Source organism: Ptychodera flava, chromosome 12 (genome assembly GCF_041260155.1).
Source record: "Ptychodera flava strain L36383 chromosome 12, AS_Pfla_20210202, whole genome shotgun sequence".
NCBI classification, from domain to species: domain Eukaryota; kingdom Metazoa; phylum Hemichordata; class Enteropneusta; family Ptychoderidae; genus Ptychodera; species Ptychodera flava.
Window position 1 is genome coordinate 41795693 of NC_091939.1, and position 26311 is coordinate 41822003.

Here is a 26311-nt window from a genome sequence, read left to right on the forward strand (position 1 = left end):
TAGAACTAAAATTTGCACATGTGAAGAATTAACCAGGTTACCAACAGTATAGCCATCATGATGTCAGGTCACAAAAAAAACTTCCTCAAAACTAATAGTTGCATTGTAAGAAACCCTTTATTTTTACATGTACATGTATGAAAATTATTAATATCTTACTGTGAGTAAAATGTTCAATACACTCCATGCCTTTTTTCCCCATAGAATTCTATAATGCCCCTCTACTTCAAAAGGTCTGCAGTCTATAAATAATTTTTGGTGATGATACATCAAGCAATGCCCAGTCACTGAGGAATAAGTTGATAGCCTGTCAACAGACCATTGTGTGCATTGAGACAAGTCAAACTTAACATCAAACTATGACTTGTATACAGGTACTTACAAACACAGAAAGGGCAAATGCATAAGCTTGCCTCATCATGAACTTTTCCATTGTTTTATGTCAGCTTGCCCTGAAACACCTAAAACCATGACCACACAAGTGACTGTTGACAGTCTAACAATTTTACAGAAATTTTCACCTTCATTGACAACTTTCACCCTGACACTGCCTTTGCATTTATGAACTGATAGAAGCTGCCCTCTATGCCAAGAAATATAACTCTGTAAACAATGCACACCTTCCAGTATGTGAACTAGTGAACAAATGCAGTTTTGTTTGTGACAATCTCTGGTACATTGAAAAATATGTAATTAGATTCTAATAAAAAGAATTTCTCAGTTCAGTCTCAAATACTCAGTGGATAAGGCTTCCTCTTTGACTCATTCAAAAATATGTAAAATGTCTATGTCAAATGATGTTATATCTATCGACATGTACCCATCACAGTGGTACATTTGCTAAAAGACCACTTCTTGCTGACAAAGTGTTACCACATGAAACAAAAATGTGTTCAGTTACTGGGTTGGACCCACATTCTGGACATTGGAAATGAAATAGCTATGCATGCACTGCTATGTGTAATGGTTTAGACCATAAATGGCCAATATTTGTAGCATTTATATGAATCAAAACTGGTATGTTGTGCAAAAATAATAAAATAGTTGAACAAACATTTCACTTAATACATATTCAGCGAAAAGACCAAAAGTCAAACAAAATACCAAATTACCATACATTAATGACTCATCAAAGAAAACAGATCTCAGTACATGCTGTACTTTCAAACAAAACCATGTTCTGGAGTCAATCCCTTTTCAGTGAAACAGCATCTTTCACCTACAAGGTTGGACACATGAACCTATCATTTCTTGAAAGGTTTAAAAATCATGGCTGTAAATGGAGCTTTAAACATTACTATATTCATGTATTTCTTCTGAATATAAAACATGCAAAAGCACCATATTCATACTTCTGACAATTCATATCAAAACACAAAAATGCAAACATACAGAGTTCTCTTCAGGTATTTCACAGTCACTGTTGAGGTATGCATTATCAGTGTGGATAGGCTGTAATTTTCTGTAAAGGTATTTCTGAGATACCAGACTAGCGCTGTCTTTCTATCGCCCTGAGACTCCACAATCAAAAGAAAAATACCATAAAAAATTGAGCTGATTGAAGGTTCATTAATAAGTACCAGCAGTGATTTCAAGTTATACACATCTATCTAAAACACAGCATGGCATTTTGCATCTGTCATCTTGTAAGTCCACATGTAAAATGCATGTACAAGTGACTTATGGCCAATTAATCGCTCAGTGAAAGTACAATTTCACAGGATCCTTGAGCAAACACATGCAGCATAAGCAATTACTTCCATAGACACAGACTTACATCAGCTGGTTATGAAATATTTTAAAATCTGTACTAAGTTTTGTGAAAGTTTATGGATATTACTTTTCCATATTCTACAGTTATAATCATTTTGTATCAAGGTGAGAAGAAAGTTCGACTGTAAACAAATCTCGACACTAAGCAATGCATAATACTTTGTGATAAGCACTGGCAGTCAATGACTTAAGACTTGAAATCAACACATCCAAATAAATCACAAAGAAGTGAGCCTTTTGTAAAAACAGCACATTACATCTGTGAATAAGATTCTGTAACTTGCACTACAGCAAGCAAAACCACAAATAAACTCATGAAGACAGCCAACTGCTACATGTTTATTCTTTCTTAGCAGATGGCACCATTAAATGGAAGTGAACCATAACCAAGAATTTAATGGTCCGTGGTAAACAGTCAAATCTATTTACAAAAAAAAGATGTGTACATATAGTGACCTCTCTCTGTGGTTAATTTATAAAGTATTCTCTCTAATGAACAGGTACAACTCCTCCTAGCCAAGATACACAACATACATTGTGTCAGAGACATCTGTTACAAGCTTTCATGATAAGGTTAACTGTCAATAAATATTTAAAGAGGTCAGGCATTATTACTGCATTGAAAAGATACCACAAAACACTAAGGGTGACAAAAACTTACATATTGAAAAGAGCAAACTGAAAAGAAAATACATAAAGTTTCGTGTTTGCCATTGAATCTAATTTTTCAAATTGTTTACTGAACAACACTGCATGTACTAGGTGTTAATATATAAGGTGTTAATATAACATGAAAATCAATGGTATTTATATTTTTTACATTGTACAAAAATAGCTCTGATGGCACTATACAACAGGTAATCTAGTAGGGGTCACTTTTATTACAATCTCATATTTTGGTTCTGCCCTAGCTGCTCTTTTCCTTGCACTGGGGCACTCATTATCAATAAAAAGTGAGCGTCTGAATTAAAGTTTATTGTTTTATTCATTTACATTAGGTTATTCAAATTTGACAGAGCAACCATTAAAAGTAATGTTGTAGTAGACACTACAGTGACGGTTCTCCTTTGAAGTTTGCAAAATGTTAGCGTTTAATTGACTTGTTCTATCCTTGTAACACCAGCAAGACTGAAATACTTACGTAGAAAAGTAGAAAATGCTGATGCAGAAAGATTTACAGTTCATATTTTCTGAAATAACCATTTTTAGATAACACTCCCGATAAAAACAACTGTAAAGCACACAATATTCTTTCAGTGTAAAAGGCTAGTAATACATACATTATCAGCATGTCTTTCTTCACTCAAAAATATGGAAGCTATTTTTTTCTTTAAGAATGTCAAAACTGACAATGCCTTCAGTATATTTACTGGAAGATACCACAAGATGCTTGGCAATATTTGCATTGATTTCCATAAATATGCAGTAATCTGGGCGACTGTTTTTGAGTATGCAAATGTTTGTGTAGGAATCACAAGACATCATTCGTACCTACCGGTATTACCAACAACTCAGCGACTAAACTGTTCAAAAATATCAACCCTAAGTAATGTAATTTTTCAATGTCATTATTTGCAAAACCACATTTTTTTAACGTGTAAATTTTTTTCCTGCTATATTTTCCTGCCTGGTATATTCTAGGAAGTTACTGCTTTCTGAAATTTACACCCATGCTGATGCTATGTATTTGAATTCAAACACTGAACTGAGAGGACCCATTCAAGGCATTTTCATGAACCATGTTATAAAGCATTCTCCACGTTTACAAGCAGAGTAATTCCATAATCAACACATCTTGGAGAAATTCAGAGAAGTCTTAGGCAACTTGAAAGAGACGAGTGATATTTCAGGTGGATATCAGAGAAGATCGTGGGTGGTATCTGGCATGATCTATAATTATACAATGGTTGGAAATAGCAAAATGCAAAATTGATGCTCTTACTGAACTTTGCTTATTTTCAATATTCAAAAAGAAATGTATGTGTGATATATATCATCATTAATCTCTTATGTAACTCACTTTATTTACTTTTTTGATATTTAGATATTATATAGCGTTAATCTATAAATCTATCTCTTTAAAATAATTTTTATACTGGCAAACCTTTCATTGCAATGTAAAATAAAGAGGTAAGTAATCCGTGACAAAAATCACCACACATGAATGCTAATTAGCATTCATCGACTACTGTAGAAAGTATACTAATAGTCCTTACATTTTATGGAAGTTTCATCATATAGGTACACTTGACCTTCTTTCAGCATTGATTAATAGTGACTAGTGTTAGTTATTCACTGAATGAGAAAAAATGTGTTAACTTTTTTACCTGCTGTACAGTAAGCAAACAACCATAATGGGGGTATTGTGACAATACACTGGGATGTCTACTCTCTACCGGTAGTTTTCAATTCAGCCATTCTCTGTTGATCTAAAACCTGATTCTTGTGGGTGAGTGTATTTATATGAGGTAGTCAAAAAGCTAATTACAAATTTCAGTATGATGGCCAGAAAAAATGCAATCCTTTACAGGACTGTGAGACAACCTAATGGTTGCCAGTAGTACCATTATCAAGTCTTAGTTCATCTTCAGTTCATCAATGTCATTACACATTGAGATGACAGAACTAAAGGCTAGTTTTGTGGCTGTTTCTTTGACACCTTCTAAGTCAATGTGACTATCAGTCGGTAGGTCGGTGGAGTAGAGTACATCCAGCAACCTTCTCAGTTCTGTTGCACTCATTCCTTCAAGTTGTATCTCTCTAGGTCCACCATTCCATGGTCTGCCTTTCACTGTTGCTGTAATACCATTGAAAGGTGGGTAGTTCTTCGTTTCTGTGCAATCATTGGGGCTGATGTCCATGTCTTTGTCAGCTGTGTATCAAAAACAAACACCGCTAAAGTTTCAGTTATCATCTCTTTGCAAACAAACTTAAATTTCAAGTGCACAATCAAATGTGTTGGTTTCTTTGCCTATAAACTGATCTGTTATAAGTAATAGAGAACAAAAGTTAAACTGATGATAACAATAAGTTGGAAAAAACAAGGATTACTGGTATTTGTTAAACTTTACTTATGGTCATAAAAATATTTCTCCACAGCTGTTCATCTTTTGCATTTCTATGAGAAAGAAAGATTCAGTGATATGCAGGCACATTGGTACCCCACAACCTCTGACCTTAACAATAAGTACAGATACTGGGTGGGTAGGTAGGATTTGATGTGTTATGGGAAACACAACACTGGACACTTACAGTCTTTACTGTACCGGTACACAAAATAACAGAATGACTAGAATTTCTACCAGTTACAAAATGCAGTAGTAGTCTTGGAATTTAGACTGAACAAACCTTGTGGACAGAGTATATTTCGGAAGAAATCACTAGCTGCAGCTAGCAGGGCTCCCTGTACGGGGAACTGACATCCTCCAATAGTCAGTGTCATGTCACAGAGCAGGTCATATTCTCTCAGCTCACCCAGTCCACCCAGAACCATGGCACCATGCTGGCTTGTGCTAAAAGATGTCTCTGAGTCTGGAAGTATGGACTCAAGGTCTTCTTGGCAGATAGATGATCTTCTTGAAGATGCCACTGACGATGCAACATATTCGCCAATATCTCCTGAAGAAAATAACAACATATATCCATTAAAACAGAATTTTGAATATTTCCTCTCTGATGACTTCAGAGTGCATTTCCATACCCTAATCTTTACACACCTGCAATCCTTTAAAGTTTAAGTAAATCTAACTTTCATCATTGAAGACAATTTGGTCAAAACAAACATTTGATGGTAAGAAATGTCAGATTGTGCTGTTCTTTTCACATGATCATGCAAATGAAAACAGTGAACTGAAAATATAAAACTCACCCTTTGCAGTAATGCGGTTTGCTTTCAGGATGTGTTTTGGGACTCTCAATGTACAGACTTCCTGGAAGCCATCCCTTGGTAGTTTCAGAGATGTCTCCCACCTATCTAGCTCTACATTGTAACACTGTAGAGTTCTCCTGGTCTTCAGATTACCGATGGCAAACTGGCCATGCAGCGTCAGGATGTAGTTATTCCAGGCAGCACTCCTGTACCCTGTCATGGATAGGCGGTTGGTGATGAGCTCATCAGAAGGGATCTCCACAGACTGCAGCCACTGATCAGCAGTGGGGTCATAACACTCAATACTGAACTCGCTTGCAACCGTCATGGAAGACTTGACAATCCGCCCACCAACCATATAGATTCGATCGTTGACCACTGCCATGGTGTGCCACGCACGTTTGTTGGGAAGCTGAGCCTTCTGCTGCCAGATCTGTGCTGCTGGGTCATACATGAGTAAATTCCTGGAATACAGAGAGCCATCCGTGCATCCACCGGAGAGGTAGATCCTATCGTCATATACACAGCTGCCCATTCCATACATTGGTCTGGGGAGGGATGTTCCATACTCCCACATGTTGAGAATGGGGTTGTAGAACTCCACAGAAACAAGCCCATCTCTCAAGAGAGCATTTCTTCCTCCTATGGCATACAAGAATCCCTGGCAAGCAAGAAGGCAGAAGTTGGTTCTCTTAGCATGCATTGATGCTACAGAGGACCATCTTTCAAATCTAGGGTCATACCTGTAAACAGCATCAGTGGTGTACTCACATCCCATTGGATCGGTTTCATAACAGTCATGGTCTTCACCACCAGCAATATACAGGAAGTTGTCCATTGTAACAACACTATAGGCTATGTGTTCCATCGGCATTTCAGCCAGAACGTGCCAGTCATTTAACTCAGTGTCAAAGTAATACATCTGGCTGCACGTGAAGGCATTCTCTGCAGTGCCACCTGTGGCAAGGAGGACCTCTTCATCACAGGGCATTGAACCATCTGTCATCACATGGTATGGCAAGGCGTGGAACTTCATAGCTTCAAGAAGATGCTTCTGAGACGTCAAATCACTGGTCATAAAATCAACACTCTGTACGGCATCGATCACATCTTCTGGCAGCATGCGGCAGAAGTTGAAGTGAGGGACCAGTTTATTGACGCTCGATATTCTGTTGTCTGCGTCATACTGAATCCATTTGTGGAAGAGCTGGAAAACTTGTAGAGGAGGGTATAGGCTAAGCTTATCACTCTTCAGGAAGGCATTCATTTGGTGAACTGAAAGTTCCATAATCTGACCAACATCAACTCTTGATACAGTCATGAATGTATCCACAGTCCTCTCGTCATCAACAAACCTCTCAAGCAAACTGTAAATGGTTGCTGCATTAACCAGATCCAAGAAATTCTCCACTCCAAGCTCAGACTGCAGATAATTGACGCAGAAGTCTAAAGCCGTCTCCATCTGGAAGTGGCTGGCGGCTGTCAGGACACTTTCAAAATTACCATGGGAGAGGTTTAACTCTGATGTATACAGAAATGCCAGTAGCGTTGCCAAGCCATCAGCAGAGATGCCGTGGAGTTCAATTTCTGGTTGCTTTGACATGCTCTCCTTCATACCTCCTGTAAACATGGCTTTAAAGTAGTCACTGCAAGACGCCAACACTGCCTTGTGAGTGTAGAACTTCTTGTCCTCGGCCACCAGTATGATATCAGACAGATCACCAGAAACTCGCAGTTCATTCAGACCATTGAGTATCTGATAGAAATACTTGACAATGACTACAGAGCTGCCATTATTTGCTGCAAAGTAATCCACAGTTTCTGCAGTTTCATCGGCTTGCTTCCCTTTATACTTGAGTTCTTCTTTCACATCTTCTGAATAGATAAGAAAATAAAGAGATTTTACATTATTAGATAAAAATAGAACAAAAACAGTTGAGATATTTCACAATGTATTAAACTTTTCACAAATTACTAAACCTCCATTTAAAAGTTACCGAGTGTTTAAGCTTAAAGGTATACTGTCACCTGTTCCAATTTTGCCACAGTTACCATGGAAAGAGAAAATCTAACCAATCACAGATTTTAAGCGGATGTCCGCTTTTTAAAAACAGCACCCTCACATGGGCACTTTGAATACCAAGGAAAGCCCCTTTGACCATATATGGGCATATTTATATTACAGGTGACTGTATACCTTTAAGGACAATGTTTTTGTCTTTGAAGGTCAGTGCCTTAACTGAGGGCAAACAAAATTATGTACTTAGTGATGAGACATGAAAAAGTTCAATGTACTATTCCAAGTACTAACTTCTATGTAGCATCCTGTATGTAATGATGTGGGTGAAAATCATCAAAAAGTCATATATCAATATCACACTACAATGGCATCATCAGGTGACTATTAAAATTTAAAAGTAATATATCAAATTCTGCCAATCACATCCAAGGCTGGCAAATGTGAACGCTTGCTTGATAATTTCACATTCATTACTATGTAACGTTAGTGTTCCATTCAAGCCTTCTGATTCAAGACAGTCACCCAGGTGCAAAACACGCAATGCAAACAGGATCCATTCCCCACAATAAACAACATTTTGGTATATTGTATTCTAGTAAATTTGACAGATGATATGTTATGAATTATCCCTTTTCCTGCCAGACTGTAATAACTATATCACTTCCCCATCAGCCAAGTCAGTAAAAAGCGGTATTGAGCCAAAACATGACGTATTTTCACCCACTTGGCTTGGTATGTTATAGCATCTTTTGTCCCAAAAAAAATCAACTTTACAGTATTATGTTTTCGACAGCCTTCAAATGTACAGTATTATGTTAAAATACATCATATGGAATACGTTGTGTTTCATTAATTTTGACCATCTTGACCTGGTGGTGAAATATGGACTTGGCAGGAAAAGGGTTATAGATAAGCATTTGATGAGCGAGCTGATGTCTCAAGAGACACTGTATTTTTAATTAATATCTATCATGTTGAGATATTCATCTACTTTTGTGTCAGCTTTAATGAATGATAATAGTTTAATCCTCCACTGATCTAAAACATTCATCATACTTGATATGAGCATTTACATCTGGCAAATTCCCTACATTTACCAAAGAATAACTTAAGATGCCCTAGCACATATTTTTGGAACTGCCGTTTACAATCCGTGGACAGCATGGCTCTAAACTGCTATTTTTGTATCACTTCTCAGTGAAAACACAGCATAATATTTACTGGCTGGTGAATGACCTATGAGAAAATCACCCTGGCTCTTCCTGGAGCCTCTAGGTAATGTTTGGATTCAACCAATACTGTCACAAAGTATTGCCATGCAGTGTCTGCAGACCATCTGAATGATTCAAAACCTTGCAAACAAAAGGCCCCATGCCTATCAAACTACTGGAATGTACCAACATGGGAGTTAAAGTATGCATGGAAAAAATGTGTAAGTGGTCACCAGATATCATCAATCAATATTTACACAAATGATAGCCATAATATCATTATTATTAATAGTGATAATATTATACTTGATGTCACAATACCTTCAGTAAACATAAAGGCAGACTGTTATGTAAATAACAATGTAGTCACTAAGGTCACAACAGCTTTGTATAAACAATTGATGATCAAGGTCATTGCAGTTTTGCATACATTTGAATACAACTGTACTTTACATTTTGTAGAGACACATCAAAGATGATATTATGTAAGGCTAGATCACATACAATCACACCATTGAGATGCACTAGGCTATCTCACACGTAGTTATGTAATAGTAAGTTTTTATGTTCATTGCTGCTTTGTTAAATTTTCTTCGTTTGGTTACCTCTGAACATTGGTAAAAACTGGAAATGATGGCCAGCAGTCTCAGAAGATAACACATAAAATTTGATGGCTTGCATGACAACAGCATGGGAGCCTAGAATTTAGAATTGTCCTATCAAATACAATACTGAGTAAATGTGTTTTTAAAATTCCAACATTACCACTCTTCAGTCTAAACAGCCTGTCAAAATGCCTAGTCACATTCTGATGAATTTTATGATCTAAACCAGTGTGCCCCTTAACCTACGCACTCTGTGAACTGTCAAGTTTATTCAGGAATATTTTTAAATTAACTGAATAAACCCTAAACTGACGCATGTCACATCATTTTCTTGCACTGAAGAGAGCACAGTTGAGTCATTTCTGTGTCAGATTGGCTTCAACATGGTCCCTCCACAAACAAGGGCACAGTGATCTCGGACAAACCTTAAGAGTCTGTAACATGACATAACCTGTAGCAGTTACCATGACGACTTATTGATATGTTATCCTGAGTGAGCTGGTTTTCATTAAAGCACTGTAGTGTGACCATGATTAAAAAGGTTTGACTGCAATCAAGGGACAATACTCTCAGTAGTAAACTTGACCTTAAACTGCAGCATTGACTTTCTCACATGCAAAGCTCCACTTGGTAATCCTTGGGGGTAATTCCTTCACTTTGCTGAACCACTAAGATTATACTAAATGTATTGCTACTCATGATTGGGCCACATGATTTGAAGCTGTTAAGAAAATGCTGCAAACTAAACTGTAGGGCATGCCACATGGATTTGTTGGGGAGGCTGTACCATACTGACCAAGCCAAGCGAGGCTGAATACAGATGACAAATATTACAGTGAACTGAGAGCCAAGACAGCAGTATCTTGTACACACACACACCAACTCTGATGCAAGATGCAATTTTCTCACAAGGAAAATATATCAACACAATGATGAAAGACATCACAGGTCTATCTTTTCACTCTGAAAATCGATTACGACCCATCCAAGCTTTTCAATGCGTCTTCTAATGAAAACAATTTGCAAGCAATAATGGACGCTGAATAAATCACAAATTTGTGTAAATATTGACATCACTAATTTTTTTCTCTCTTTAAAAGGTTCTATTCAATCTGTGAAGCAAACCATCACACAATGTAACTCTGTTGAAGCATGAGTTTAACGTCAACTCTAAACATGCAATTCTATGCTCTTTCACAATACATAAAATCATTGCTAGAGTTGCGAATTATGCTGAGAACTGGTATCGGTAAACAAAACTGGTTGACTTCAAGTTTCTTGACCTTTTTATGCTGTCCAATTTCTCTCACTCAGTACATATCAATACGGGCACTGGAAACATGGGTTGGGCCAAACCATGGGGATGAAAGAGTAAAATTTAATGTATTAGAAGTATCTGTAATAACACTGACAAACACGAACAGCTGTAAGTAAAATAGACAATGCATGACTGTAAAAGTCACTGCCCTCAGTTCTTTCTGGTTCAAAACCTCCCATTCAGGACACTGCTTCCAACAAATGCAACATGCAAATTGCTTTGAGAGAGGTATGCTCAATACCTATTCAGGTTTGCAAAACATTCCAGCTCTGTAGGTTGTAACTATGAGTGGGTGGATCAGACATCAACCAACGCTTCTATTCTGGAAAGACAGAAATTTACTGCCTGTCATGTCAAAGTCACCAAATGAAGAGAAATAATAAGTATTGGTCACATAATACTCTTATGAAAATTATGTTAATATAAACTTACTTTGAGCACAAATTCCGAAAACCACTCACTGTGTTGACATGGGAAATATCTGAAGTACATGAAGTTAACATGACAGATTAGCCAAGTGGTGGCTACTGTCTTATTGCAACATCAGAAATACTATCATATAGTACCGTATACCCTGACATGTAGGTTTAAACTGTCCTCTAAAATTTGTCCTTACAATTACCAAAAGCTTTCCTAATTTGTAGGCAAAATGATCTGAACTACTACAGAGGATACAATTGCTTTCATAAACGCATTCTCACAAAGGTTGCCATCACAAAACAGGGTGAGTCAACTTCTCTCGTGTCCTCCCTATCATTTGTTGTACAAATATATTTAACATCAACCTGTGGTATGGTTGGTGGAAATATGCCAGTACATGTAATGTGGGACTCTGTTAAATCTTTACAAAATTAAAAGAACAAAGTCACTATCTTCTGAACTTTTTGCAATTTTGAGAATACATAAACTGCTCAGGTATCAGCCATCAGTTTGCCTAATAATGTACATGAATTACTTGAAAAATATTCAAAAATACCTCCTTGTGTTTTACGTAGGAAGTGTGTTTTGTTTGTGACCTCTAAACGACATGAACTAAGTTCCATTCCTGTAGGTTTACTGAGAGACAAATACATGCATAGACAAATAGAATGAATAGAGCCTGCAGTATGAAAGATATATTCTTGAATTCAACTGTATTATATAATACCGGTATGTGACTTGAACAGTTACACACAGTAGCAGTATACCAATGGCGGAAACCAACTTGTGAACTAGTAAATTAATGAGTCATTTCAAGCGCACCATTGCAAGCTGTTATTTTTCTCTTTACCACAGGGATGAACTATCACACAGATGACCTTCTGACTGTAAATTGTACTAACAAGGTCATGAGAGTTTACTCAACCACATTCCTGACCTTCACGTATAATATCACAAATATAAGCTTCATGTACAAATGGCCAGTAGGACATCTGCATAATATGGTAAACCATACAAGTAATCACTGTGGGTAGTTTATGTACATTTCTGAGTTCTATCAAAACTATTTAGAACCTATAGAGGAAGGTTGCATGTAAGGTTTACATTTAGGTCACTTGCCAATTTATGTTAACACAATCAACATTTCACAAAGTGTCATTTATTTTCTGATGAACAAAACAGGCTATTCTCAACACTCACACTGAATGTGTATTTGACACAAGAAGAAAACGTACTGGTGGTTATGGTTGTCAATCAAAAACTCATTTACTCTCTCAGAAATACCCAGGGGTACTTCTGTTGATGCATCGACTAGCCTTTTCGTGCAGAGTTCATCTCTCACTCTAAGGTCAAGTTGGTTCAAACCACAATACCTGAAAGTGACCTGTATAACTATGTTTACATGTATGTATGTCTCGGTCACCCAAAAAAATCCTGTTTACCAACATGCATGTTGTGAGGAGCCTCTAAATGATCACATCTGTTATATTTAATGACTTGACCTGATAGTGATACCAGTAGTGTACGCCAAAGTAGTGTACCCTACAGTGATCTGCAACCTACCACAAATTCTATAGTAATCTCCATGGTAGATGTACATGTATAATAACGACATGTATTGGTACAGTACTTCTGAACTGGCAGAAATAAAATGATTACCATAAAAAGTACGTAAATGTGGTCCTACTAGCATGTGCAGCACACTGCCAATTTTTTATATTCTTTTCAAACAAACAAGAAACAACTGGTACAATGGTCAAGGTCAATGACTTGAGGATGAGAAACAAATCATTTTGCTTTTGGCCAAAATGTCATTTGAGGGACACTTTTCTGGGACAGATATTCCAAATTCTCTTAATAGGTTCAATGTCAAAGGTCAACTGACACATTGCATTCACAGAGGGGCCAGTTGATTGTAACATTGCAATAGTAAAGGTAAAGAAATTAGAAATGGAAATTGTATCAAGGCAACATATATTGGTTCGCATGTATGAGTTCTGTATGTGGCTACCACTGCCAACCAAGTTGATGATTCACACTGGCAAATGAAGATGTCATAGGATTTTTTCAAGGCAACAAGGTCTTTTTAATATAATTGATAATGGCTACATATATCTATCTCATGAGATTTGATAAACTGTGAATGATATTGTAGAAATATAGGAAGGATACAGTGTCGCTCAGCTTGACATTTTCAGTTGTTCAAAATATTCCTTCATATTTGAAAATGGCAGATTCTGAAGAGTACCTATTGCCAATATTTATCACTGGAACATTTGCCATAAATGTAACGATGTATTCAATTTTCAACATCTTGTCACATTTACTGGAAAATTCTACACCAACTTTCAGATTAGTTTATTCCTGTTTGAGTCACAGAAAACATTCAAAGCAGTCAACCAGATGTCAGTCTCACTTCATTTTGTCTTACAGTGTTGACATATAGGACACGTAAATGATTTATAATCAAACTCACTGAACCATGCCACAACCCACCTGCCATCTCACACAATGGCTTTACCCATGAATTTTTATCATGTAAACACTCATGCATTTGCTACTTTATGCAGTCAGCAGTTTGTCCTCTCCTAGACAGAAAAAATTACTTCAAGAGCTATTATGTTTTCTATCTATGGTTATCTGATGTACAACTTCTACAAGAGATCTCCTTTGTCAGACTTATTTCTTTATAAGGTTTGATGACCCTGAACCCATTATACCGTACATACATTATATTTTGGTACCGGTATTTGACACCAATTCCATGTAAAAGTTTGTTTTGGCTATACCATATACCGTATCTCTTGACTTCATAGTCTAAAGCTCCGCTGCTGGTTTCTGCTATCACATAGAAAAACCAGTTGTTTTAGATACCAATGTCTACCGGTACATGCCATGATTATCTGAAAGTACCAATATAATCCTAAATGTAAATACACATATCCTATGGATTAGAAGAGTCACACGGAACAGGCACTGCCTACCAGAAAAAGTATTATTCTTGCTCCATTTCTGTTTTTCAAGTCAACTGCTGTTGATCGAAATTGCTCTTGATCATAATTACAGGCAGAGAAGTCAATAGGATTAACTGGGAAGCAATAATCATATCGCAAATAATCCAGGGTTTACAGAGTTGACACAATAACTGAATTAGAGACAAGATTCCAATTGTGATCAATTTATCTGAAAGACCCTTTCACACTTTCAAATCCACAATGGTTACATAAATGATCAGTACTCAATCATCTGTAAAACAATATATTATACCACATGTGTATTAATGTAAGTTATCTTTTTAAACTAAAATACCGCAGCCATGAAATACTTATTATGATTCCGATTACAAGTAAACAGTAATTTTGTCATCCAAGGAATGAGGACATATAATGTTAAAATTACATGCACTGGGTTTAATGCAAGCACGTCTTTATGACTTACTATATATAGAATCATCTTTCACTTTGCTAAATCATCCATGTATACTGAAAGGTTAAGCAATGAATTCAGAACTGAATAACCATGACAACAGTCAGTTGTTCAGCTGAGTCTAACACTTTGGATGTACATTAATTTTAGACATGCAATATTTGATATGGACCAATCATTTTGATGTTTCACTGGGTTACCTGATGTGTTAAATGGAATTCAGAATACGTGTGTGTATACATGTACAGTACCAGTTGTGTCAAGAGAGATCAACTAACCAACTGAGCATACGTACTGATCACTGCAGCTATTGTTTTGAAATGATTGATACATTTTTTAAGTCTTGTTTCATTTCTACCACTGGTGAAACGTGCACAGATACACCTGGTTGTTATATGTCCTTAATTCAAATACACATACATGATATACATCACTTGTTCAATATTTCATAAATTACAGGATTTAAAATTCACACACTAAGGCAATAATCCATAGAAAATGGCTATCTACTGACTACTGTAGCTCATCTTATACGGCAAATAGACATTTTAAAACAGATTTTTGTGATACACATATCTCTATCAAAGTAAAGGTCACTTGGCCTTGCAAAGGACAGGCTGGATTACACCGCTCAATGTTACTGATGTATTGCAGTATAACCAATCAGCAATTGCCATATTTTGGAAGACACTGACAAGCAGAAGATGAGACAGCCTCATACTTCACTAACGCTAGTTATGGTCGAAAGCAAGTCAAACCTTACATCATCATGATTCATGGAGCAATATGAGGTCACAAGTGGAAATGAATATATCACTGGGTATACATGTAGTTATCCTCATTTGAACTTTGGTCACTGAGGAAAGGTTTAGGACAATGAATGCTTGTGTGAGAAATAGTTCAGGAGACAAAAACTACCACATTAACAAGTCATCGTTGATGACACAGTCCCCGCTTGTCCATTTTGTTATAATCTTTGGTGTCTAGGTAGCTGTGGTCTAGGTCGCTGTGGAATGACATTGATGCAACGGGTGCATCAGGCCTGTGACTTGCATAATAAAGTAATCTGAGGAACGTTCAATAAATGACTCATCTCTGCCGGTAATGACCACTGAAGGAACTTTTGATTACATCACACATAACGATGCCCTCACTGCCTCTAGTGTCATGACGGCACATACTATACACATGGTTTGGTGGAATTTTCGAAATGCTATGGGATTGGGTATGTTGTTGTAATCAGCCATCAGCCATTTCGGATCATATAATGAAACAATTTAATGTGCACAAGAATGCAGCCATAGTATTTTATCTTCGTATCACGTTTGAACAAAATCAGTCCATCGAGGGACAGTGACCTATGTTTATGTTTCAAAGACATAAAAAAATCACACCAAAATTGAAATCAAATGGCTGTCTCTTGACCATATGGATCATAGCACAAAATTAGTAGACATGCATATGTATGCCATAGTATTTTATCTTTGTACCAAGTCTAAACAACATTGGTTAAGGAATATTTGCATATGATTATTAACCCCAAAGACATGAAAAAATCCAAAAAAGACCATAGGGCAGAGATATTGGAAAAAAATTTACAATCTGGCAGCCATATTGGAACATGTCACGAAGTAAATTGACATGTATGCATAGTGCTTGATCTTTGTGCCAAGTTTGGACAAAATGGGTGTAATGACCTTTGAATTATGCTTCAAAGACATGCAAAATTCCAACAAAATGGCAGTTCTGCAGCCATATTGGATCCTATCGCAAGGTTAATTGATACATGCATATGCATGCCATAGTACGTGCTTTGCCTTTGTGCCAAGTTTGAACAAAATCGGTTCAAGGATGTTTGAGTTACGGTTCAAAGACATGAAAAAATCGCAAAAAAAATGGCCACCTGTCAGCCATATTGGATCATTTCACAAAATAAATTGGTGTTCATATGAAGGGCATACTGTTTTGCTTTGTGCCAAATTTGAACAGAATCGGTTCAAGAATGTCTGAGTTATGGTCCATAGACATGAAAATCGCAACAAAATGGCCGCCTCACGCCCATATTGGATCGTATCGCAATATAATTTGACATGCATGTGTAGGCCATAGTGTTATGCCTTTGTGACAAGTTTGAACAGAATCAGTTCGAGGATGTTTGAGTTATGGTTCAAAGACACGAAAAATCGCAAACAAAATGGCCGCCTCGCGGCCATATTGGATCGTATCGCAAACTAATTTGACATGCACATGTAGGCCATAGTGTTATGCCTTTGTGCCAAGTTTGAACAGAATCTGTTCAAGGATGTTTTAGTTATGGTCCAAAGACATGAAAAATCGCAACAAAATGGCCACCTCGCGCCCATATTGGATTATATCGCAAAATTATTTGACATGGATATGAAAGCCATAGTGTTATGCCTTTGTGCCAAGTTTGAACATAATCTGCTCAAGGATGTCTGAGTTATGGTCCAAAGACATGAAAAATCGCAACAAAATGGCCGCCTCGCGGCCAAATTCGATCGTATCACAAAATAAATCGACGTGCATCTGTAGGTCATAGTGCTATGCCTTTGTGCCAAGTTTGAACGAAATTGGTTCAGCAGTGTCTGAGAAACTGTTGATGACGGACGGACGGACGGACGGACGGACGGACGCACAGACGGGACCCAATCTATAAGTCCCCGCCGGACTTCGTCCGCGGGGACTAATAACAAGCTGAAAGCTGGTTGCTTTGGACTTTACACTGGTTTGATTTCAAAGGGCATTGATTTGTCCATTAGCTGTTACAATTTGTGATTATACATCAGCATCTTTCAATTTTATTAATAATACCAAATTTACGAAAATTTCCATTGCAATAGTGTAAATTATGTATAAATATGGTACTTGAACAGAGTTTGGGAAGATGGATACATGGTGTGGGAACCCAGTACCATTTCTGTTGTCCTCTGATGTAAATTGTGTTGATATTATGAGGCCAGTAACATAACTAGGGAACCTTGGTATAAATTTACAACAGTACAACAAATATCACTGCTCAAGTGAATCTAATTGAATTTATCTGTTGAGATTCACAATGCAGTTTGCAATGCAGATTCCATTTGTATCTATAATTTTTGTATTATATGTGTAAAGTAAAACTGCATGTCTCTAAATTGTTCATGAATCCTTAGAGTAAGAAACAAGTGTCAGAAATAAACACCCATCCATTTCAAAGTACGTCATCTAATTGAAGTTTGACCATTTTCACAATGCCTTTCTGATGAACCAGTAGATTGGTGAACTATCTATTGCCCGATTGCAGGACGTTAAAATTGACATCGCAAGTTAACCACAATAATTAACTCAACAAAAAGAATGTAAGATTTGCCACCATATAAATGCTGAGAAATAGAGCACCTAGGATTTGTCTACACTTTCATCAAATTGGATATCTGTATAAGTAGGTATAATCCAAACACTCACACATATTGGAAGTCTATCTACTTTTTTATGTTTTTTTCTGAATATTGGCATGAAAAAATGCCTTCTGTGTCTTTCTATGTAAGAAATTATCCTAAAATTGTAGTAATTCTGTCCTGAGGTTTCTTAGTAAAGAGAAAACGTACCTTCTGTAGGAGAGAATTCCTGTCTGACTGGTTTGTTCTGTGGTAATCTGATGGAACAGCACTCAGCCCCAGCATAGCCCACTGGTAACTTGGCAACTGTGTACCAACCACCTTCACTTGTCATATAGCACTGAACCAAATTTACATCTTCAAATTCATCTGTTTCCATTAATTTCTTGCTGCCACCGACTAAGAAAATGTTATCATCCAGAGCAGTGGTGCCATGCCATACTAATGGTGTAGGAAGTGAAACAGAAAGGCTACTCCACACATCAACATCCGGACTATAACACTCCACTGAGCATTCAATTCCTGAACTGCTCTGTAAGTTCTTACCACCAATGGCAAATATTTTGTCCGACATGACGCACATTTTGTGTCCTGCACGTTTCACCGACATGGGCTGTTTCTCTTCCCACATTTCTAATTTGGGATCATAACAGTACATAGCCTCTGAGAACTCACGACAAAAATTTGAGCTGAGGGCAGTCATTAGTATTGCTGTATCATCTTCAACGTTGGTCAAGTCAAAAAAAGAACACCCACCACTGATGTAGAGCTTTTCACCATGAATGACACTTGCATGTAACATTGTTGGGGTCATCAGCTGTGCCATGTACTCCCACTTGTTGTTATTGGGGTTGTAGCTTTCTGCTGTAACACTGGCGACAATGAGTTGCGGTTTGGAATTAATCTCAGAAATTTCAATGGAAGCCACGTCACGTGTTGGGCTTGAGTGGTTGAGTCCACCAACAGCATACAGTTTGTTATTGAGAGCATTCAGAGTGAAAAAGGCTCGCTTTTCAAGCATTGGTGAGGCCATGATCCACTTACAGCTGTTTACATCATACCTGTGAATTCGACGTGAAATCTGCTGGTTGACAGGGTGATGTACATCATGGTTGCTTCCGCCAGTTACATATAAGAAACCATTGAGAGCAGTAACACTATGGGCATACACAAACTCTGGGAGGGATGTCAGCTCAGTCCACTGTTGTTGACTTGGTTCAAGATACATGGCATTCTTCACTCGTAGCTGCATCATCCCATTCTGCTGTTGCACACCCCCTGTAGCAACCAACACTTCCTGACTGCTTTCATGTAGCGGCCTGCACTGAGACACAAGTGGCTGGCGATGGGGTGCTGCATGATAGTTCAGTGTCTGCAGAATCTGAGCAAAGCAGTCTGCATCTGATACTAGCCAGCTATGTGGTTGTATGCATCTAACAAAGTCAATTGCACCGATCTGATTCAGCTCTATGTAATGGAGAAGCTTTCCAGCATACTGCATCCGCTCTTTGTCACATTCAACCCATTGTATAAGAATGTTGAGCAGGTCAAAATTGGCTGAAAACCGGTGTGTCTCACTACTCTGTAAGTAATGACTCAGTTCTTCTGGTGATGCATCTTCTACATGCAGAAGAGACAATGTTTGACACAGCAACGTCTCTTCCGAAGACGCTCCAACATCCATGCCCTTTACTTTTTATTTTCAACAATCTATTGGATAAGAAAAAATAATTTTAGGGACATTGTTTGTATGTGACTGCCTTGGTCAATCAATTACAATCAGCAAGTTAGTATTGTCATTGTGATGTAACATGGCATAGACTGTTGTCAATGAGACTCGTACAATACACAACTTTCTATAAAAAAGTAATTGATGGGAAACTTAACCTAGCGGCTGAAACTTGAAAGTTAACCCATGCCATGGCAAATCGGTCTTCATTCTCTAGGGGGGTCCGAAAGAGAAAAGCAACTCAAAGGTAAATAAGACTTGTTAAAGGTTATACATTATACAATCATCACAAACAATATTTTTAAGGTAGAATATGCCTCATGGATAGCTGTTTGGGTTCAAATTTTACTACACTTTTCTGATCTATCACTTCTGTTTGCTTATTTTGAAGCCCTTGGAGTACATACACTTCACCTATTTTTGTGAAAATCCAAATTTATTTTATTCCATTGAGTTCACACAGGGGTAGCGGCCATTTATATTAGTACATTTACGACTATTTGTTTGCCTGGTACCAAAACTTGTGAGCCCTGATTTTTATTATTGATTTAGAATAAGAATGTTTGAAAGTTTCTTTCACTAAAGTTAAATCAAAATTTTGAGCTTTTAACTTTTGTGGTACGCACTGCCCAAGATCAATAGGGAAAACTGCTCCTCCAAGGCTACATCATGGAGGTAGCACACAATGCTACCTCCATGGCTATACCAACATGAATTTCAAGTCTGTTTTGAAAGATAGCAGCAGTTGGTTTTGCCATGCTTATAAGAAATACAAAGCTAGGTAAGGCAGCTAACATATAAATTCTGGAGTGAACAAAATTCAAACATCCTCCACTATCAGTATCACATCTCTATAAACATAACAGTGTGGCGTTAAATGATTGAAATAAAAAAATTAAAAAAACTGAATACTGAATAAGGAATATATATTGCCCCAAAACACACTTGGGGAATATACTTACTGCAAAAATCACAAACCTAGATAAATACCATTCATGCACCCATTCTATTTGCCTGCTGGCTTCATGGATTGATAAACCATTATCACTGTTAATAATTATTATCACTATTTATTATCATTGTTGTCACTGTTGTTGTTGTTATGATTATTATTGTTATTATTACATATGTCGTTGTTGTCGTTGTTGTTCATAAATAGTATTCACTATCAAAAGTCCATAAACAATTCGCATTTGTTTTGTCATGCATGGCCCAGGGCCAGGGCTACTGCGGAAGGTATGGTGACCTACTTAACTTAAGGGTTAAGTTTCAAACTGGCTTCAGAAATCATTGTACCTTCACTATAAGATGATTGAGTACATCCGAATGGCAATGAATGCATCTGAATATGTGTCGTAATATCTACCTTGGTTGTCTCGTTTCTAAATAAGACACGCCCTTCTGGTGACTTTGAAGAACTTGTCAGGCCAACATATGGAGTTGGCATGGTTGTTCGCCTTGCCTGCACTCAGTGGAGTTGGTGAAAGTGTTTACATCATTTGCCATTAAGGGGAACCACGCTTAAGTATATACATATTAAGTATTCGTCGTGTTCCCAATATCGAGTGTTTGCTTAAAATTCTTGAATTACAAGGTGAAGGTAGCCGTCATGGCCGGGTCCATAACCCAACGACCATAACTTATCTGTTACGATGAAAACAACATACAACAGCCACGACATTTCGTGTTCACACGCGATTCCCCACCCTTCCGCTCATTTATGGGCACAATCAACTCTGGGAATGAAATTGAAGAATACAATAACAGCTGTGGGAAGAGCACAAAATACAACAACTTCTTAAAACCTCACCTGTCTAGATTTATCAACCTGCGACTGTACTTATTCAAGCGAAACAGACGACTTTGCTATCACTTGTGTCCTGGTCCGTACCGTACAGCTACATGCTATTGCAGATGAGCAGTTATCACCAATAAACTGTACCACGTAGGTTGTTAAGTATGAGCAAGGTCATCTGCAGGCAATGTTCTCATACTCATAATACAAACTCTATATATCTGACCCGTGCCACGATTTTGACCAAATATGCCTCAATAATTATCACGTTTTGAATTTTAGAGGAAAAACTGAGGTCGCATCCCATTGATTTTTCCAAAGTCAAGATACTTAGGCGACTACAGAGCCATAGACAATTTGCACATACACACTCTTTTTTGATTATGCTAACGGGCCTTATACAGTCTCGAAACCAGTTTGTGGCGGATTTGAAGTTGGCGGTAGTGCGTGATCACAAAGCCCGAAATTAAATCGGCACTTAAATAACGTCCAATAGTAAATAATCTAATTTTTAAAGAGTGTTTTGAAATGGACTGGTTTTGTTCTGTTTTAAAGTAGCATTGTCGACGGTGGCATTGTCGACGGTGGCGAGAAGAGAAACTTTGTCTCCGGTGTAGAGATCTATTCCTCTGCAGCACACCCCCGTATAGAATATGGACACTTCCCCGTCGACGCGTCATGCAAACCGGAAGTAAACAGAGCCATGTCAATAAAGTTCCGTGAACTACGACACTGCAAACAGTTTGTCATCGTCTCTGCACTGAGAACAAACACATTACGTACGCCTTCTTGCCGAAGAGCATGATGATCGAGGTTAGCGGATGTTTTAATTATGTGATCAGGGTGTAGAACGCCGTTCTCCGGAGAGTTTTTGGAAGTAGGGTAGGCACTTGCTGCGAATCCGTAGCCTCTGCCACTCGGGTAGGTTGGTCATTGGAGTGGTAGGCAGGTAGGCACTAGATGCAGTACAGTAGCTTGTGGTGCTAAAGGTTTTGCGTGGGTACTGGTATTTGGGTCGGACGGCAAAACCAAAATCTGGTTCTGGTTTTGCCGTCCGACCCAAATACCCAGGCAAAATCTCGAGCTACTGTACTACAGCTAGGTAGGCACATGCTTTTTAACTTGGAGGAGAAGCTCAATAACTAACTGAACATCTTGATCGGGACTTAGAGATGTGCTAGCATAGTTGTTTACACGGCGAAGGTCCCTCAGTGTAACCATAGAGGTACAAGCGAGACCCTTTTTGTACCTCCATGGTGTCTGTAACACAGAAACAGGGCCCTTCGCCGTGCAGGCTACACGTAAGCACAGGCACCACCGTAGTTGATAACGCTTCCCTTTTTACTACACCAAAAGCGCTCTCAACTACGGTGGTGCCTGTGCACGTAAGCGCAAGCCCAGACAAGTACACAGTAAGTGAGGCTACCCACAATTCTCCATGATCTGTACACACGGAGATCACTCACTGAACTGAAGCAAATTTCTTCTGTACACAACACAACTCTGTCCATATTTCAAAATTCTGGCAACATATATCTGATAATCATAATTTTCTGATTTCCCACTGTGAATAATGAGAAGATCAACCCCTTTTCCGCGGAGGAGATAGCAATTTTGTAATTTTGTCGACATAGATTTTTGACAGCCATACGCAATATTTTCAAGGAAACTAAGGGAATAAGTTGCATCTGTGTTGGCAAAAGAAAGGGTATTGATTTTTTTAATGTTCGTAACAAAGGAAATTTGCATGTCTGACAGATGGTGAGATGAGACCATCTTAGTTGCTGATAACTTTATCTTGACAAGTGTGTAATTTTTAGCACCTCCAAGCATCGACTTTTCATTCAATTTACTCTTGAATTTTAGACATAATCAATAATTTTGGAACATAGTTTTAACAAATAATCCCGAACTTAAATTGTAAGTTAAAAATTGTTAAGAAGCTGATGAAACTGAAAGAGCCTTTAGCAAAAAATGTCTGAGTGAATAAATCAAGAGGAATTGTGGGTAGCCTCACTTACTGTGAAGTACTAGAAATAGTCGACGATTCTATGGCACAAGCGACTGTGTGTGCGACCTTCATGTTTTCCTTCTACCTCCATGCTACCCCTGACCGGGGAAAGTATCAAGTGCGACCAACTTTTCAAGCAACACTACCACTAGCTGAATACTAGTATCTTTGCCATACCATGGCCAGAGGTAGCTCTACATGGCAGGGCTGTGTGTTACCGGCATTATACGGCCTCCGGTGGGAGACTGTATAATGCCGGTAACACACAGCCCTGCCATGCAGAGCAAGGCCGGAGGTATCTATACCTCCTTGCATTACTATGGAGCTACCAATATTGGTAGCTCCATGGCAATACAAAGTGGACGACGTTGATTTCGCTTTCACTCGGACAAAGTCTAGTACCATGCACTCTGTTGCCACTTTAATACGAAAATTCAATCATGGTGGAGAACAATCAACTAATCTATGATGTCATGGTGACACGACATGGTAACGAATTTTAACTAGGTTACTGCCTGCTGACACGTGCACATTCAATCACCACAACAAAGTTACAAAGGTAGTTGTAGGGTTTGCATAATCCTCAGAAAAAATGATTTGTTAAATCCACAGTGAGACTGGCACTATAGCACCTTCCAATCCTACCGGTAATGAACAGCAAATTCAGTAGATTTTCAATCAGATTCTAACTTACACAGCACCCAGTCACCTAACGAAGACATCACAATCAAAACCGCTCGGCCAAATCCCCACCCTTGGAAACAGAGTGGTTCAATAACAGAGCTAAGTTGTTACAATTATTCTGACTGTGACCCCCCACACACGTTAGAGTTCATGAAGCATTCACACTCATCTACTCGCTATCACACATCATACACAAACATTATCAGAGCACAGTCCCTCTATCTGAGGGACCGTGATCAGTGCAATAAACACATCACTTAATTTGGTGAAAGACAGACTTGGGGAAATTTTTGTCCAACAACCCAGGGTAGAAAATTCAGTAGAATTTCGGAATTTCGATCAGATTCGAACTCACAACATACAGCACCCAGTGATGCAAATGTTTACATGAGTTACATCAAAGTAACCATACAGCATAGCAGGGGATGACTGAGGATTAGTGGACACACCTTTGGTTGCCAACTGAAAGGTTTTTCTAAGGGTGCTCTGATGGGTAGTGATAGTATGAGTATACTGTATGGTACTAACAATTTAAACAAAATTTCTTTGTATCCACTAATCTTCAGTTTTGCCCAGATGAGAAATGCTACTCAGCAGTAATAACAGTAGTCTTTGAGGTCTAGTCTGCTTGTAAGATGCCTGATCTGCTGGTCTTTTTGCACAGTGCTTATGGGCACCAGCCTGTAATATACCATATACGACTCCATGTAAGAATTCTCTCTGTCCCAGGTGGCCATTACATTGTAGATGGGTGACTTATTGGTAAGATCCCTTTTGATTTATTGTCATGGGCTTAATTAATAGCAAATATTGAAAAGCAAGAGACAGGTTTCCTCTTATTTCTTCTTAATTAATAACAGTACTTAATATAATTCCACATACAATGTACATCCTTCTGTTCCCAGTATTCAGCCTTGAAATGTAGCCTTACACTTGTATACACGGATTACACTGCTGAATTTTATTGGCCTAGTCTTTAGAATGGCATGGCACCCATGCAGGTATTGTCATAAACACAATAATACTTCAGATGAAAAGAAATTATGCCATGAGGTGATTTTGGTCCCGCTAAATTTCAACTACCGATATAAATGCAAATCAATGCAGAAACTCTGTGTGCACAGCCATAGGTTGAGTTCGTTATCCCCCAATGGTTCTTCTAGTCTAACACAATAAAAGTTCATGCAATTTATTCTACTTGTGTTGGCAAAACACTGTAAATAAAATGGATATTCTTTTAGGCTCATCACATATATCACCAATTGAAGCTGACATATTTCTTATTTCATAAGGGCCATTTTTACAATAGTGTTACAGATGCTCTTGTTCAGGTGTATATATAGTTAAAGCAATGGACAACAACACAGTATCACAAAAACTCTCCAAATATCCTAACACCCTATGGTAAGAATCCTTGTTTACAGTTGATGTAAAAGTTGACATACTGTAACTTTTGTTTTCAGAAAAATGGATGAAGACAAGGCTCAAGAAAAATTGGCTGAAATCTTGGCAAACAATGATCAGCACTCTAATGACAAACATGGCAGCTGTGGGGAAGCACATGACGGAATGTCTCCAGACATTGCAAACCTAAAAAGAATATTTCAAAGCTTTGGTTTAACAGAAGAAAAGGAATTATATGCAGTTGTAGAGTGGTTGAAAACATCAGAGGAAACAGATACTCAGAATGAACAGTTAGCAATTCACAATTGCTTGAATCAACTTGACTTCACCCAAACTCAAGTGGATGATATTATAGTCCTTGCTCAGTGTAGAAAACTTGTCAATCATTTTCCCCAGTTGTTGGATGCTCTGAATTATCACATGTTGCCATGGCGACATGCTGTAGCAACCACAAACAAAGTTAAAAGCAGTGGAGAAGAAGATGATATTATCTTAATCTATGGTGGATTTAGTACGTTGTATGAAGGAGGGACTAGAACACACAATGTGATCCGTAGTTTTAATGTGCAGACATCTACAATTTCTACCCAGAGTGCAATTAAATCTCGCTGCGGCCACAGTTGCATTGTACTAAACGGTTCTCCTTTAT

At 38.0% G+C, this 26311-nt stretch overlaps 1 protein-coding gene across 2 annotated transcripts; it reads right to left on the minus strand.

The window, feature by feature from the left end:
- Window positions 1–98: 98 nt before the first annotated feature.
- LOC139145915 (uncharacterized) lies at window positions 99–21892 on the minus strand. Of its 2 annotated transcripts, none has more exons than XM_070717361.1 (5): window positions 21579–21892; window positions 18250–19749; window positions 5642–7513; window positions 5122–5391; window positions 99–4645 (listed from the first exon to the last, which is right to left on the minus strand). In XM_070717361.1, exons 2-5 carry the CDS (start codon window positions 19721–19723, stop codon window positions 4350–4352), a joined length of 3912 nt encoding a protein of 1303 aa, XP_070573462.1. In that variant the 5' UTR covers window positions 19724–19749; window positions 21579–21892; the 3' UTR covers window positions 99–4349. The 2 variants fall into 2 exon arrangements, with proteins under 2 accessions (XP_070573462.1, XP_070573461.1); XM_070717360.1 differs by having other exon boundaries at window positions 5642–7516; window positions 21579–21891.
- Window positions 21893–26311: the final 4419 nt, after the last annotated feature.

Coding starts and splice junctions, on each gene's coding strand:
- LOC139145915 (XM_070717360.1), bottom strand. CDS start 19,723: ATGGATGTTGGAGCGTCTTCGGAAGAGACGTTGCTGTGTCAAACATTG. Junction 7,517..18,249: donor GGAATTCTCTCCTACAGAAG/GTACGTTTTCTC, acceptor TTATCTATTCAG/AAGATGTGAAAGAAGAACTC. Junction 4,646..5,121: donor AAATATACTCTGTCCACAAG/GTTTGTTCAGTC, acceptor TTTGATACACAG/CTGACAAAGACATGGACATC.